This window comes from Entelurus aequoreus, linkage group LG28 (genome assembly GCF_033978785.1).
Source record: "Entelurus aequoreus isolate RoL-2023_Sb linkage group LG28, RoL_Eaeq_v1.1, whole genome shotgun sequence".
In the NCBI taxonomy this organism is placed as follows: domain Eukaryota; kingdom Metazoa; phylum Chordata; class Actinopteri; order Syngnathiformes; family Syngnathidae; genus Entelurus; species Entelurus aequoreus.
This window is the reverse complement of record NC_084758.1, coordinates 12,554,403-12,569,315: the sequence shown is the minus strand read 5'-3', so window position 1 is coordinate 12,569,315 and position 14,913 is coordinate 12,554,403. Positions and strand designations below refer to the sequence as shown.

General features: G+C 39.3%; 1 protein-coding gene across 1 annotated transcript; it reads left to right on the top strand.

The window, feature by feature from the left end:
* Nucleotides 1-1,217: 1,217 nt before the first annotated feature.
* LOC133644898 (Golgi-associated kinase 1B-like) lies at nucleotides 1,218-13,805 on the top strand. Its single transcript, XM_062039653.1, has 2 exons — nucleotides 1,218-1,483; nucleotides 13,413-13,805. The coding sequence occupies exons 1-2, from the start codon at nucleotides 1,218-1,220 to the stop codon at nucleotides 13,618-13,620; spliced, it is 474 nt and encodes a 157-aa protein (XP_061895637.1). The 3' UTR covers nucleotides 13,621-13,805.
* Nucleotides 13,806-14,913: the final 1,108 nt, after the last annotated feature.

Below are 14,913 nucleotides of genomic sequence, written 5' to 3'. Positions count from 1 at the left end.
CCACACCAAACAAGAATGACAAACACATTTCGGGAGAACATCCGCACCGTAACACAACATAAACACAACAGAGCAAATACCCAGAACCCTTTGCAGTACTAACTCTTCCAGGATGCTACAAGGTGTGTGTGTGTGTGTGTGTTGGGGGGCGGGGTTTGGAGGTAGCGGGGGTGTATATTGTAGCGTCCCGGAAGAGTTAGTGCTGCAAAGGGTTCTGGGTATTTGTTCTGTTGTGTTTATGTTATGTTACGGTGCGGATGTTCTCCCAAAACGTGTTTGTCATTTTTGTTTGGTGTGGATTCACAGTGTGGCGCATATTTGTAACAGTGTTAAAGTTGCTTATACAGCTACTCTGTGTAAACTGTATCGCTGTTGATGAACTATGCGTTGCATTTACGTGTGTGTGCATACAGAAGCCGCTCATATCTTGTGACTGGGCGGGCACGTTGTCAGAATGGATGAAAAGCGGACGTGACGTCAGCTCGTAGAGGACGTTAAAAGCAGTTCCTGTAAGGCACGCCCCCAAGACTGTGGAATACGAGATATAATGACTGATGAACACCTTGGTTGGATAATGAAGGTTGCCTCAGCTCAAAGCCAGAGCCCCGACATTAATGAACTAGCATCCAAGAAAAGATGGCAGGTATCTGGCTCGGGCACATCAGATTAGATCAGTGTGTTGCAAACTGAGCAGTTTAAAGTCCTGAATGGTTGCTTTATTCATTATTTTCTTTTCAAATTTATTAGCCTGTGGAAAAAGTTAATGTTGATATTTACCTCAGAAGGCTGCAAATAGAAAAGAGGTATTCAATTTTTATTTAAATTGTATTTGATATGCCATTGATATTTTTTATTGTTATTATTATTATTTGAAACTCGATTGTACATGTCACTATAAAGTTATATAAGCCTTGCTTGTTCAATATTTAATGCAACAGTTGTTTGGGTCCCTATCAAAAGGTTAATTTGTTCAACCTTGGCCCGCGGCTTTGTTCAGTTTTAAATTTTGGCCCACTCTGTATTTGAGTTTGACACCCCTGGTTTAGAGGTTATCACAGTCAACGTGTGCAGTGGGGTTGATATATTGCTTGAATAAGCACCCCTTTGTGCTATCATCTTTGCTGCTATCTTATAAAATGAACACACTACAGTTGAGCAGTAGAGGAAACTTTCATATCGCAAGAAAGCCCAGAGAGGGTTATCTTCTCCACACTGCGATGAGTATGCTTCATCAATCTTGTTTCGTCCGAGTGCAGATTCACAACCGTCTGGATCCGAGCTGCTGTGGCTTCAGTCCCCGGCAGCAGGACGCTTGCTACGAAGCCGGCCGCCATCTTGAATGCGCAGACCAGGACCGGATCAAACTGGCAAACATCGTGCACAGGGGCCAGGACCCCCGGCATCTGGTCCTCACTGCCAACAAGGGCTACTTTGACCGCAGCGAGGACAACCTAGACTTCAGGCTGCTGGAAGGAATCAAAGAGTAAGTGGATTATATTGTTTTTGTATGCGAATGTTTAGCTCCATGTGCTTGACAGACTATGTTACATTAAAGTTTGTCATGCCTGCTTTGGGCTGTCTTAAAAATGTCAATCAAGTCATTCTATGACAGGCCTGGGCAATTATTTTGACTCGGGGGGCCAAATTTAGAGAAACAAATGTGTCTGGGGGCCGGTATATATATATCTATCTCATACTTGCCAACCCTCCCGGTTTTAGCGGTAGACTCCCGGTATTCAGCGCCTCTCCCGACAACCTCCCGGCAGAAATTTTCTCCCGACAAACTCCCGGTATTCAGCCGGAGCTGGAGGCCACGCCCCCTCCAGCTCAATGCGGACCTGAGTGGGGACAGCCTGTTCTCACGTCCGCTTTCCCACAATATAAACAGCTTGCCTGCCCAATGACGTCATAACATCTAGGGCTTTTAGAGAGTAGAGTGCACAACTGCGCACACAACAAGGAAACGAAGCAGAAGAACGAGGAAGTTACAGACATGGCGACGCCGTCGACGTGCAAGATGAAGAAATACGCTTGCAAGTTCCAAAACGAATGGAAACAAGAATTTCAGTTCATCCAGGACAGTTCGAAGGGGAAAGGGTATGTTGCCTGTACATTTTGTAAAATAGACTTCTCCATTGAACACGGTGGCCGAAATAATATACTCATTCATGAACGGAGAAGTTAAACAGGACAATGCTGCCATCTACTGGATAGCCTCCGGAACACTGAAATTCAAGTATTTATTTCATTTATATGTATAATAAAATAAATATATATATATATATATATAGCTAGAATTCACTGAAAGTCAAGTATTTCATACATATATATATATATATATATATATATATATATATATATATATATATATGGGCAGCACGGTGGTAGAGGGGTTAGTGCGTCTGCCTCACAATACGTAGGTCCTGGGTTCGATCCTGCGCTCGGGATCTTTCTGTGTGGAGTTTGCATGTTCTCCCCGCGACTGCATGGGTTCCCTCCGGGTACTCCGGCTTCCTCCCACCTCCAAAAACATGCACCTGGGGATAGGTTGATTGGCAACACTAAATTGGCCCTAGTGTGTGAATGTGAGTGTGAATGTTGTCTGTCTATCTGTGTTGGCCCTGTGATGAGGTGGCGACTTGTCCAGGGTGTACCCTGCCTTCCGCCCGATTGTAGCTGAGATAGGCTCCAGCACCCCCCGCGACCCCAAAAGGGATAAGCGGTAGAAAATGGATGGATGGATGGATATATATATATATATATATATATATATATGAAATACTTGAGTTGGTGAATTATAGCTGTAAATATACTACTCCCCTATTAACCACCCACCCACCCCCCGGTATCGGAGGTCTATAGGTTGGCAAGTATGATCTATCTATCAATCTATACCAGGGGTGTCCAAAGTGCGGCCCGGGGGCCATTTGCGGCCCGCAGCTAATTGTTTACCGACCCGCCACACATTCTGCAAAAATTGCAAAATTGATAGTATTGCAAAAATAAAAATAAACATTTAAAAAAGTGAAATGGGGTGAAATCTAACGAGAAAAAGTTGCAATGCAGGCCGTTTTTTTTTTCTTTTGTCTTTCTTTCTTTTTCTTTTTTTTGCCATTGCTCAAAAAAAAAAAGACAAAAAATCTATGTTATAATGAATTATTGACATATTCATGGCTCCAATTACTTCAAAAATGTCACTTTAAAATTTTTTATGTGGAAAAAATATTGCATATATTGTGTGGTTGCCATATAAAAACATCAAAGATTTCTTTGACAAAAGAGCATAAAAACAAACAAAATAATAGTTCAAACGTAAAATCGACAGATATATCTGAAGTTGATCTCGTAACTTAAGTGTTGAAAGTAAAAAAAAAACTAATAAAAATGTATCACTTTATGAGTGGGGGACCTTTTGGATCCCAAACATATTTAGTGGGATTTAATTAATATTTTTACTGATTTCTCAAAAATATTAAATAATTAAAATCAATGGTGTCCTGCATTATTGATCTTTTAGAGCTCTAATTACTAAATACTGCATATTTCAGTTTTACTATAAAAAAAACTAAGTTGTTTTTGACAAAAAGCCATAAAACATTTTTTTTTAATTTGTATTACTTTATATCAACTTGAAGTTGATATAGAAATTTACTGTAAGCATTAAATAATAAAAAATAATAAAATAATCTGACTTATTTTTAACATTTTAATGACTGAGACCCTTTATGGTCCCCGGGACACCTAAAGGTAAAATAAAAAATAAAAAAGCATATATTTATATATTTATTAAAGAATTAAAATCAATGGTGTCCTGCATTATTGATCTTTTAGAGCTCTAATTACTAAATACCGCATATTTCCAGTTTTGCTATAAAAAACAAAGTTGTCTTTGTCAGAAAAAGCATAAAACCTTTTTATTTATTTATTTATTTATTTTTTTTACTTCTTATCAACCTGAAGTTGATATAGAGATTCACTGTAAGCGATAAATTTTAAAAAAAATAATAATTTGACTTATTTTTAACATTTTAATGACTGAGACCCTTTATGGTCCCCGGGAGCCCTAAAGGTTAAAAAAAAAAATCCATATATTTTGTTATGGTTTGAAAATTAAAAATATCAAAATGGCCCCCGCATGCTTAAATTTTTCTGTGTGCGGCCCTCAGTGGAAAAAGTTTGGACACCCCTGATTTATACATATACAGGTATACATACACATATATATATGTAAGCTGTGAAAATCTGCTGTACAGTATGTGTGCTTGGGTCCTATTTTTAGGAACACTCATACAAAACCTCACAATAATGCATTGAATGCTAAAAACGTTATGACAGTCCGCCTTAAAAAACAAAATGGAATTTTTTTATTTTTTTTTACAGAATGAGACACTCAGAATGTACATGAAAATAAAGAATGTGGGATTTACAATATTAACTATGAAGGATAAAACACTGAATATTGACAACATATGAATATCACACCCCCTCTCGATCGACATATTTTACAATCAAGCAAAATGCAACAAACACAGCGAAATATGAACTTGAAAGGTAAAAAAACCCACCTACAATCTGATATATCTGATATATCACCAAGCTTTAGAACTTTGTTGTAAAAATCGCCTTCTGCGTCTGTCCCTGACACCCGCACTTCAGGCTGATGCTCTGGAAACACTGTGTGGAAACGCTCCCCACCCACACTGCTTGGTGCCTCCTCTGACTGCTGTGACTTAGATTACCATAGTAACTAATTAGATTACCATAGTAGCTAATTAGATGACCATAGTAACTATTCAGATAACCATAGTAACTAATTAGATTACCATAGTAACTAGTATATCATGCAAAAAGCGCAGATTCCAACCATTGAAACTCTTTGTATAGTTCAAGACTTCCGGTCATTTGAAAACATCACTGCACATCATAATTGAAACTACAGTTTCCATCTTAAAGATCTAAAAAAAATATTTGGGAATGTCCGGCGGGCCAGACTGAAACGCTTAAAGGCCTACTGAAATGAAATTTTGTTATTTAAACGGGGATAGCAGATCCATTCTATGTGTCATACTTGATCATTTTGCGATATTGCCATATTTTTGCTGAAAGGATTTAGTAGAGAACATCGACGATAAAGTTCGCAACTTTTGGTCGCTGATTTTAAAAAAGCCTTGCCTGTACCGGAAGTAGCGTGACATCAGAGGAGGAAGGGCTGCTCCCATTTCCCCATTGTTTACACCAGCAGCGAGAGAGATTCGGACCGAGAAAGCGACGATTACCCCATTAATTTGAGCGAGGATGAAAGATTTGTGGATGAGGCACGTGAGAGTGAAGGATTACAGTGCAGTGCAGGACGTATCTTTTTTCGCTCTGACCGTAACTTAGGTACAAGGGTTCATTGTATTCCACACTCTCTCCTTTTTCTATTGTGGATCACGGATTTGTATTTTAAACCACCTCGGATACTATATCCTCTTGAAAATGAGAGTCGAGAACGCGAAATGGACATTCACAGTGACTTTTATCTCCGCGAATAATACATCGGTGAAGCACTTTAGCTACGGAGCTAACGTGATAGCATCGGGCTTAACTGCATGTAGAAACAAAACAAATAAGCCCCTGACTGGAAGGATAGACAGAAGATCAACAATACTACCAAACTCTGGACATGTAACTACACGGTTAATGCTTTCCAGCCTGGCGATGCTTAGCAATGCTGTTGCTAACGACGCCATTGAAGCTAACTTAGCTACAGACAGAGCTATGCTAAAAACATTACTCTGCACCCACGCCAGCCCTCATCTGCTCATCACGACCCGTGCTCACCTGCGTTCCAGCGATCGACGGTACGACGAAGGACTTCACCCGATCACCAATGCGGTCGGCGGCCCGGAGACGGAGGAAGTCAAGGTGAGGTCGGCGGCTAGCGCGTCTGCCATCCATCTCAAAGTCCTCCTGGTTGTGTTGCTGTAGTCCGCCGCTAATACACCGATGCCACCTACAACTTTCTTCTTTGCAGTCTCCATTGTTCATTAAACAAATTGCAAAAGATTCACCAACACAGATGTCCAGAATACTGTGGAATTTTGAGATGAAAACAGAGCTTTTTGTATTGGATTCAATGGGCTCCGAATACTTCCGTTTCAACGATTGACGTCACGCGCAAACGTCATCATACATAGACATTTTCAACCGGAAGTTTAGCGGGAAATTTAAAATTGCACTTTATAAGTTAACCCGGCCGTATTGGCATGTGTTGCAATGTTAAGATTTCATCATTGATATATAAACTATCAGACTGCGTGGTCGGTAGTAGTGGCTTTCAGTAGGCCTTTAACAGGCCGCATGCGGCCCCTTGGCCCTAATTTGCCCGGGTCTGGCCTATGCTAATGTGCTCATTCTGCTCAACTCAAAGAATCAGCTTCTCATCTTTAGCAAGTTAGGGTTTATTGACATGCCAACATTGGCTAAATAGCGTCAATTAGCATGGAACTCAGCAAAATGTTCAATAAGAAAGGCACGCTCAATTTTTTTTTTTTTTTTGCATATTTGTTGTCTGTGGAGCTTTATCCACAAGATCTGTTAAGAGTAAACATGCTAATGACACAACATTAAATAACTTCAAATAACAATAGTATTTATTATACATTATTATTTATTATAATATACAAACATGATTTTTAAGCCATGTTCTCCGCTGGAAATACAAATACAGTGTTACATCAGTTTTTTTACGCCCCACTTTTCGTATGATTTTGTTTTTGTACATCGTCTAGATTATTGTTCGGCCCAAACTAGCAAACTAATTGCTTTGATTTACACGACGTCACGTGCGGGTCATTAAATATGCGTGGTGGTCAAGCCAACATCTGTTCCTAATGGGTCCTAGGCGCCATTTATCCTTTCTCAAAGAAAAATGCCCTATGTTTGGGTTCTTTTCGGCTGTATGAACCATTCAAATCCCGAAAATGCTAAAGGTTTATTCAGAGTTCCTCAAAAGGTAATCAAAAAGGGCGAAAGATGCCAAGATTTTACGAAAGATTTCGTAAAAGAGAAGACAGAGGTCTTCTCTTTTACGAAATCTCTCTGTCTTATCCCCTTGTCCCCGCAATTTCCCCCTCTGTCTCCCTTTTTTTCTCTTTCTATCCCCTCCTTCTCCGGTTCGGCTGCGCCAAATAATACAAACCCCAAAACTGGTGAAGTTGGCACGTTGTGTAAACCGTAAATAAAAACACAATACAATGATTTGCAAATCCTTTTCAACCTATATTCAATTGAATAGACTGCAAAGAAAAGATACTTAACGTTCGAACTGGAAAACTTAATTTTTTGCAAATATTAGCTCATTTGGAATTTGATGGCTGCAACATGTTTCAAAAAAGCTGGCACAAGTGGCAAAAAAGACGGAGAAAGTTTAGGAATGCTCATCAAACACTTATTTGGAAAATCCCACAGGTGAACAGGCTAATTGGGAACAGGTGGGTGCCATGATTGGCAACAAGAGAAGTATCCCACATATGGGCATCTACTTACCTGAGTAGCTGGACAGGACAAAAACAAAACAAAAAAACAATTGTTTGTCTGTGTTAGCGATTTATAATAATATTGCTGATACCTGGTTGATATTCAGGTTACAACGTGTAAATTAAAGGCCTACTGAAATGAAATGTTCTTATTTAAACGGGGATAGCAGGTCCATTCTATGTGTCATACTTGAAAATTTCGCGATATTGCCATATTTTTGCTGAAAGGATTTAGTAGAGAACATCAACGATAAAGTTTGCAACTTTTGGTCGCTGATAAAAAAGCCTTGCCTGTAGCGTGACGTCACAGGTTGTGGAGCTCCTCACATCTGCACATTGTTTACAATCATTCCCACCAGCAGCGAGAGCGATTCGGACCGAGAAAGCGACGATTTCCCCATTAATTTGAGCAAGGATGAAAGATTTGTGGATGAGGAAAGTGAGAGTGAAGGACTAGAGGGCAGTGGAAGCGATTCAGATAGGGAAGATGCTGTGAGAGGCGGGTGGGACCTGATATTCACCTGGGAATGACTAAAACAGTAAATAAACACAAGACATATATATACTCTATTAGCCACAACACAACCAGGCTTATATTTAATATGCCACAAATTAATCCCGCATAACAAACACCTCCCCCCTCCCGTCCATATAACCCGCCAATACAAATCAAACACCCGCACAACACACTCAATACCACAGCCCAAAGTACCGTTCAACTCCCCAAAGTTCATACAGCACATATATTTCCCAAAAGTACGGGCAAGCGATCAAATGTTTGTAAGCCGCAGCTGCGTACTCACGGTAGCGCGTATCCAACTCAAAGTCCTCCTGGTAAGAGTCTCTGTTGTCCCAGTTCTCCACAGGCCAATGGTAAAGCTTGACTGTCATCTTTCGGGAATGTAAACAATGAAACACCCGCTACGTGTTTGTGTTGCTGCAGCCGGCCGCTAATACACCGCTTCCCACCTACAGCTTTCTTCTTTGCTGTCTCCATTGTTCATTGAACAAATTGCAAAAGATTCACCAACACAGATGTCCAGAATACTGTGGAACTTTGCGATGAAAACAGACGACTAAATAGCTGGCCACAATGGTGTCCCAATATGTCCGCTACAATCCGTGACGTCACGCGCAAACGTCATCATACCGAGACGTTTTCAGCAGGATATTTCGCGGGAAATTTAAAATTGCACTTTATAAGTTAACCCGGCCGTATTGGCATGTGTTGCAATGTTAAGATTTCATCATTGATATACAGGTAAAAGCCAGTAAATTAGAATATTTAGAAAAACTTGATTTATTTCAGTAATTGCATTCGAAAGGTGTAACTTGTATATTATATTTATTCATTGCACACAGACTGATGCATTCAAATGTTTATTTCATTTAATTTTGATGATTTGAAGTGGCAACAAATGAAAATCCAAAATTCCGTGTGTCACAAAATTAGAATATTACTTAAGGCTAATATAAAAAAGGGATTTTTAGAAATGTTGGCCAACTGAAAAGTATGAAAATGAAAAATATGAGCATGTACAATACTCAATACTTGGTTGGAGCTCCTTTTGCCTCAATTACTGCGTTAATGCGGCGTGGCATGGAGTCCATGAGTTTCTGGCACTGCTCAGGTGTTATGAGAGCCCAGGTTGCTCTGATAGTGGCCTTCAACTCTTCTGCGTTTTTGGGTCTGGCATTCTGCATCTTCCTTTTCACAAGACCCCACAGATTTTCTATGGGGCTAAGGTCAGAGGAGTTGGCGGGCCAATTTAGAACAGAAATACCATGGTCCGTAAACCAGGCACGGGTAGATTTTGCGCTGTGTGCAGGCGCCAAGTCCTGTTGGAACTTGAAATCTCCATCTCCATAGAGCAGGTCAGCAGCAGGAAGCATGAAGTGCTCTAAAACTTGCTGGTAAACGGCTGCGTTGACCCTGGATCTCAGGAAACAGAGTGGACCGACACCAGCAGATGACATGGCACCCCAAACCATCACTGATGGTGGAAACTTTACACTAGACTTCAGGCAACGTGGATCCTGTGCCTCTCCTGTCTTCCTCCAGACTCTGGGACCTCCATTTCCAAAGGAAATGCAAAATTTGCTTTCGTCAGAAAACATGACTTTGGACCACTCAGCAGCAGTCCAGCTCTTTTTTCCAGGGTCAACGCAGCCGTCTACCAGCAAGTTTTAGAGCACTTCATGCTTCCTGCTGCTGACCTGCTCTATGGAGATGGAGATTTCAAGTTCCAACAGGACTTGGCGCCTGCACACAGCGCAAAATCTACCCGTGCCTGGTTTACGGACCATGGTATTTCTGTTCTAAATTGGCCCGCCAACTCCCCTGACCTTAGCCCCATAGAAAATCTGTGGGGTATTGTGAAAAGGAAGATGCAGAATGCCAGACCCAAAAACGCAGAAGAGTTGAAGGCCACTATCAGAGCAACCTGGGCTCTCATAACACCTGAGCGGTGCCAGAAACTCATCGACTCCATGCCACGCCGCATTAACGCAGTAATTGAGGCAAAAGGAGCTCCAACCAAGTATTGAGTATTGTACATGCTCATATTTTTCATTTTCATACTTTTCAGTTGGCCAACATTTCTAAAAATCCCTTTTTTGTATTAGCCTTAAGTAATATTCTAATTTTGTGACACACGGAATTTTGGATTTTCATTTGTTGCCACTTCAAATCATCAAAATTAAATGAAATAAACATTTGAATGCATCAGTCTGTGTGCAATGAATAAATATAATGTACAAGTTACACCTTTTGAATGCAATTACTGAAATAAATCAAGTTTTTCAAAATATTCTAATTTACTGGCTTTTACCTGTATAAACTATCAGACTGCGTGGTCGGTAGTAGTGGCTTTCAGTAGGCCTTTAAGTATTGTAGACAGTTTTTGGATGTTTTTTCGAGGGCCTTTTGGGCGGAATAGAACTCTCTCATAAACTGCCTTGTTAGCCACCTCATACTTGCCATTTTTTACGACTTAGAATTCTTAAAAAAAAGAAAAACATATGTGTTCTTGTCTTACATAAGGATTGTGAATGATAGGCAAAATTCCCAAAAAAAAGGGCAGTTCCCCTTTAAGTCTTTAAGACAGATATTCCTCAAGTTTGGCCTCCTCTCCTATTCTGGCTAACGTCCGTTGTGTTCCCGGTGCAAAAAGGTCTAATAAGGCATACTTCATTGAATTTGGTGTGGAACAACACCATCAGAAAACCAGGTCCTCTTCAAAGTCCTCTCACAACAATTCCCATACACACACTCCAAATCAGGGGTCACCAACCTTTTTGAAACCAAGAGCTACTTCTTGGGTACTGATTAATGCGAAGGGCTACCAGTTTGATACACACTTAAATAAACTGCCAGAAATAGCCAATTTGCTCAATTTACCTTTAACTCTATGTTATTATTAATAATTAATGATATTTATCTTTGTGGAAACACTGATCATCTTAATGATTTCTCACAATAAATATATATAGAAACAGACAAATATCAATATGAACTATACTAGGTCAGAGTTCATTTATATTAAACACAAAAAACACTTTACATTTGAAGTGTTTATATATATATACAGTATATTGTCATTTGTAAGTTACATGTAAGTAAATAAAAATAGCTAAATAAATAAATCTATATATATAAAAAAAATGGGTATTTCTGTCTGTCATTCCGTCGTACATTTTTTTTTCCTTTTACGGAAGGTTTTTTGTAGAGAATAAATGATGAAATAAACACTTAATTGAACGGCTTAAAAGAGGAGAAAACACGAAAAAAATGAAAATTAAATTTTGAAACAGTTTATCTTCAATTTCGACTCTTTAAAATTCAAAATTCAACCGAAAGAAAGAAGAGAAAAACTAGCTAATTTGAATCTTTCTGAAAAAATTTAAAAAAGAATTTATGGAACATCATTAGTAATTTTTCCTGATTAAGATTAATTTTAGAATTTTGATGACCTGTTTTAAATAGGTTAAAATCCAATCTGCACTTTGTTAGAATATATAACAAATTGGACCAAGCTATATTTCTAACAAAGACAAATCATTATTTCTTCTAGATTTTCCAGAACAAACATTTTAAAAGAAATTCAAAAGACTTTGAAATAAGATTTAAATTTGATTCTACAGATTTTCTAGATTTGCCAGAATAATTTTTTTGAATTTTAATCATAATAAGTTTGAAGAAATATTTCACAAATATTCTTCGTCGAAAAAACAGAAGCTAAAATGAAGAATTAAATTAAAATGTATTCATTATTCTTTACAATAAAAAAATAAATAAATTACTTGAACATTGATTTAAATTGTCAGGAAAGAAGAGGAAGGAATTTAAAAGTTAAAAAGGTATATGTGTTTAAAAATCCTAAAATCATTTTTAAGGTTGTATTTTTTCTCTAAAATTGTCTTTCTGAAAGTTATAAGAAGCAAAGTAAAAAAATAAATGAATTTATTTAAACAAGTCAAGACCAAGTCTTTAAAATATTTTCTTGGATTTTCAAATTCTATTTGAGTTTTGTCTCTCTTAGAATTAAAAATGTCGAGCAAAGCGAGACCAGCTTGTTAGTAAATAAATAAAATGTAAAAAATAGAGGCAGCTCACTGGTAAGTGCTGCTATTTGAGCTATTTTTAGAACAGGCCAGCGGGCGACTCATCTGGTCCTTACGGGCGAACTGGTGCCCGCGTTGGTGACCCCTGCTCTAAATGTTCAGCTCCTTACTTGACTTCCTGTGACTGATCACATGACCCAATACTGTTGTTGGTGTAGCGCAGGGGTCGGCAACCTTTACCACTCAAAGAGCCATTTTGGCAGGTTTCACAAATTAAAGAAAATAATGGGAGCCACAAAAAAAATTTTTTAATTTAAAATGAAAAACACCGCATACAAAGCTTAAATGCTTTGTGCTATGTTAACCAGGGGTCTCAGACACACGCACTGGCACGCACTATAATTAGAAATTTGATGTTAGTGCGGCCCGCAAGTTTTGAATGAATGGCGCTGGATAGCGTCATACTTGCCAACCCTCTCATTTTTCCCGGGAGACTACCGGATATCAGGGCGTGATAGCACTGCTTTTGGCGCCCTCTTCAGTCTGCCCAAACAGTGTACCTGCTCGACCACATGTACAATGCAGTTTCGGCTTGCTCACGTAAGTGACAGCAAGGCGTACTAGCTCAGCAGCCACACAGCTTACACTGACGGTACCAATACCCAGAATCCCATGCAACCCTAACTCTTCCGCGCAACCAACGCACGGAGAGGGGGGGGGGTTGATGTGTGGGGGGATTTGGTGGTAGCGGGGGTGTATAATGTAGACTGGAAGAGTTAAGGCTGCATGGGATTCTGGGTATTTGTTGTGTTGTGTTTATGTTGTGTTACGGTGGGATGTTCTCCAGAAATGAATGTGTTTTTCATTCTTTTTTGGTGTGGGTTCACAGTCTGGCGCATATTTGTAACGTAACAATGTTAAAGTTGTTTGATACGGCTACCGTCAGTGTAAGCTGTGTGGCTGATGAGTAAGTATGCTTTGCTGTCTCCTATGTGTGCAAGTAAAAGCTACATACAACATGTGGCCGGACTGGCACGCTGTTTGTAAATGCTATAGAGGACAATTATTGCAGTGCAATTAGGGCACTCCCTTTATATAGTAATTAGAGTGTAAATATGATTATATTTTCCCTGGGAGTTATCTATGAGAGGCACTGAGATCCACAAGTCTCCTGGGAAAATCGGGGGGGTCGGCAAGTATGTAGCTGAGCCGCATCAGAGTGGTCAAAGAGCCGCATGCGGCTCCGGAGCCGCGGGTTGCCGACCCCTGGTGTAGCGTATGAGTCCAACCTGAACATGTGTGCCTTTCACTCGGACCCCCTTTCTCCAGGCTTCCTGAGCGGTCCGTGTCGGTGCTGAGGAGCGGGAGGCTGAGGGAGAAGCTCCTGCAGTCGCTCTTCCTGGACCAGACCTACTGGGAGAGCCGGGGCGGCCGAACGGGCATCGACAAGCTCATTGACGTCATCGAGAGACGGGCCCAGGTCCTCCTTACGTACGCCAACGCGCACGGCATTGCGGCGGTGGCCATGAGCGAGTGATGGGACGGTAACTAGGACTGAAAGAACCTTGTTGGCGTTCACTTTGTCTACTTTTCTGTCCCGTTGTGAACCCAAATGCGGCCATCTTTAACTTCATGCTAATTATCACCTTCAGCCCTTATTTTTGCCTTATCTCCATTATTTGCTCTCTGGAATGAATGTGCTGATAAAAGGTTACAGTCACACGGCGTGCCATCTGGCGTGATTTATGACAAACAACACACTTTGCATTTTTCATTAGCACTTTAACAACAGCAGGAATAAAAGAGACCTTCCATCAGGGGTGTCCAAACTTTTTCCACTGAGGGCCGCACATTGAAAAATCAAAGCTAGCAGGGGCCATTTTGATATTTTTTATTTTAAAAAGCAATACAATATATGTATAAAAAATATACATTTAGGCTTCCACTCAGGCTTGATCCCGGGGACCCCAAAGGGTTTTGGTCCAAAAAATATAACAAATTATTCAGTATTATTATTTGTGTTATTATTCAAGTTTTTAAATCTCTAGATCAACATTAGGTCTATCTGTCAATATAACATTTAAATATTTAAATTGTATGCTCTTTTTGTCAAAGAAAACCCTTTTTTTTAATTAAAAAAACACAAAATATGCAATATTTTCACCCAATAAAATTTTTAAGTGGGATATTTGAGATTATATAATAATTGGAGCCTTAAAAACGTCAATAACTCATAACACCATTGATTTGAATTCATTATTATTTTTTGAGCAATGACACTTCAAAACTAATCACACTAAAATTGTAGGGGATCCAAAAGGGTCCTACTCATTAAAGTGTTAAAAAATAAATTATAATTTTTTTTTTTTTTTACTGTTTACTTTTAACACAATAATCTCGAGATCAACTTCATATCTATCTGTCAATTATAAGTTTTATTGTTGTTTATGTTTTTTGTTTGTTCGTTTTAGGCCCTTCTTGAAAAAAAACAGCTCGTTTTTTTACATGGCAAACACAAAATATGCAACATTTTCCCCCAAAAATATCTCAAAATATTTAATGTGACGTAATTGGAGGTCAATAATTCATAATGACATTGATTTTGATTCATTATTATGTTTTAAAGAAAGAAACGGCCTACATGGCAGCTTTGTGTGATTAGAGTAAACATTGCTACATTTTCTTGTTACATTTCACCTGTTTGCTCTTTAAATACCACTTTTAATGTTTTTTATTTTTTTCAATCGCATTTTTAAAATGTGCCGTGGGGCCGTTAAAAAATGACCTGCGGGCCGCAAATGGCCCCCGGGCCGCACTTTGGACACACCTG

Coding starts and splice junctions, on each gene's coding strand:
- LOC133644898 (XM_062039653.1), top strand. CDS start 1,218: ATGAGTATGCTTCATCAATCTTGTTTCGTCCGAGTGCAGATTCACAAC. Junction 1,484..13,412: donor CTGCTGGAAGGAATCAAAGA/GTAAGTGGATTA, acceptor CCCTTTCTCCAG/GCTTCCTGAGCGGTCCGTGT.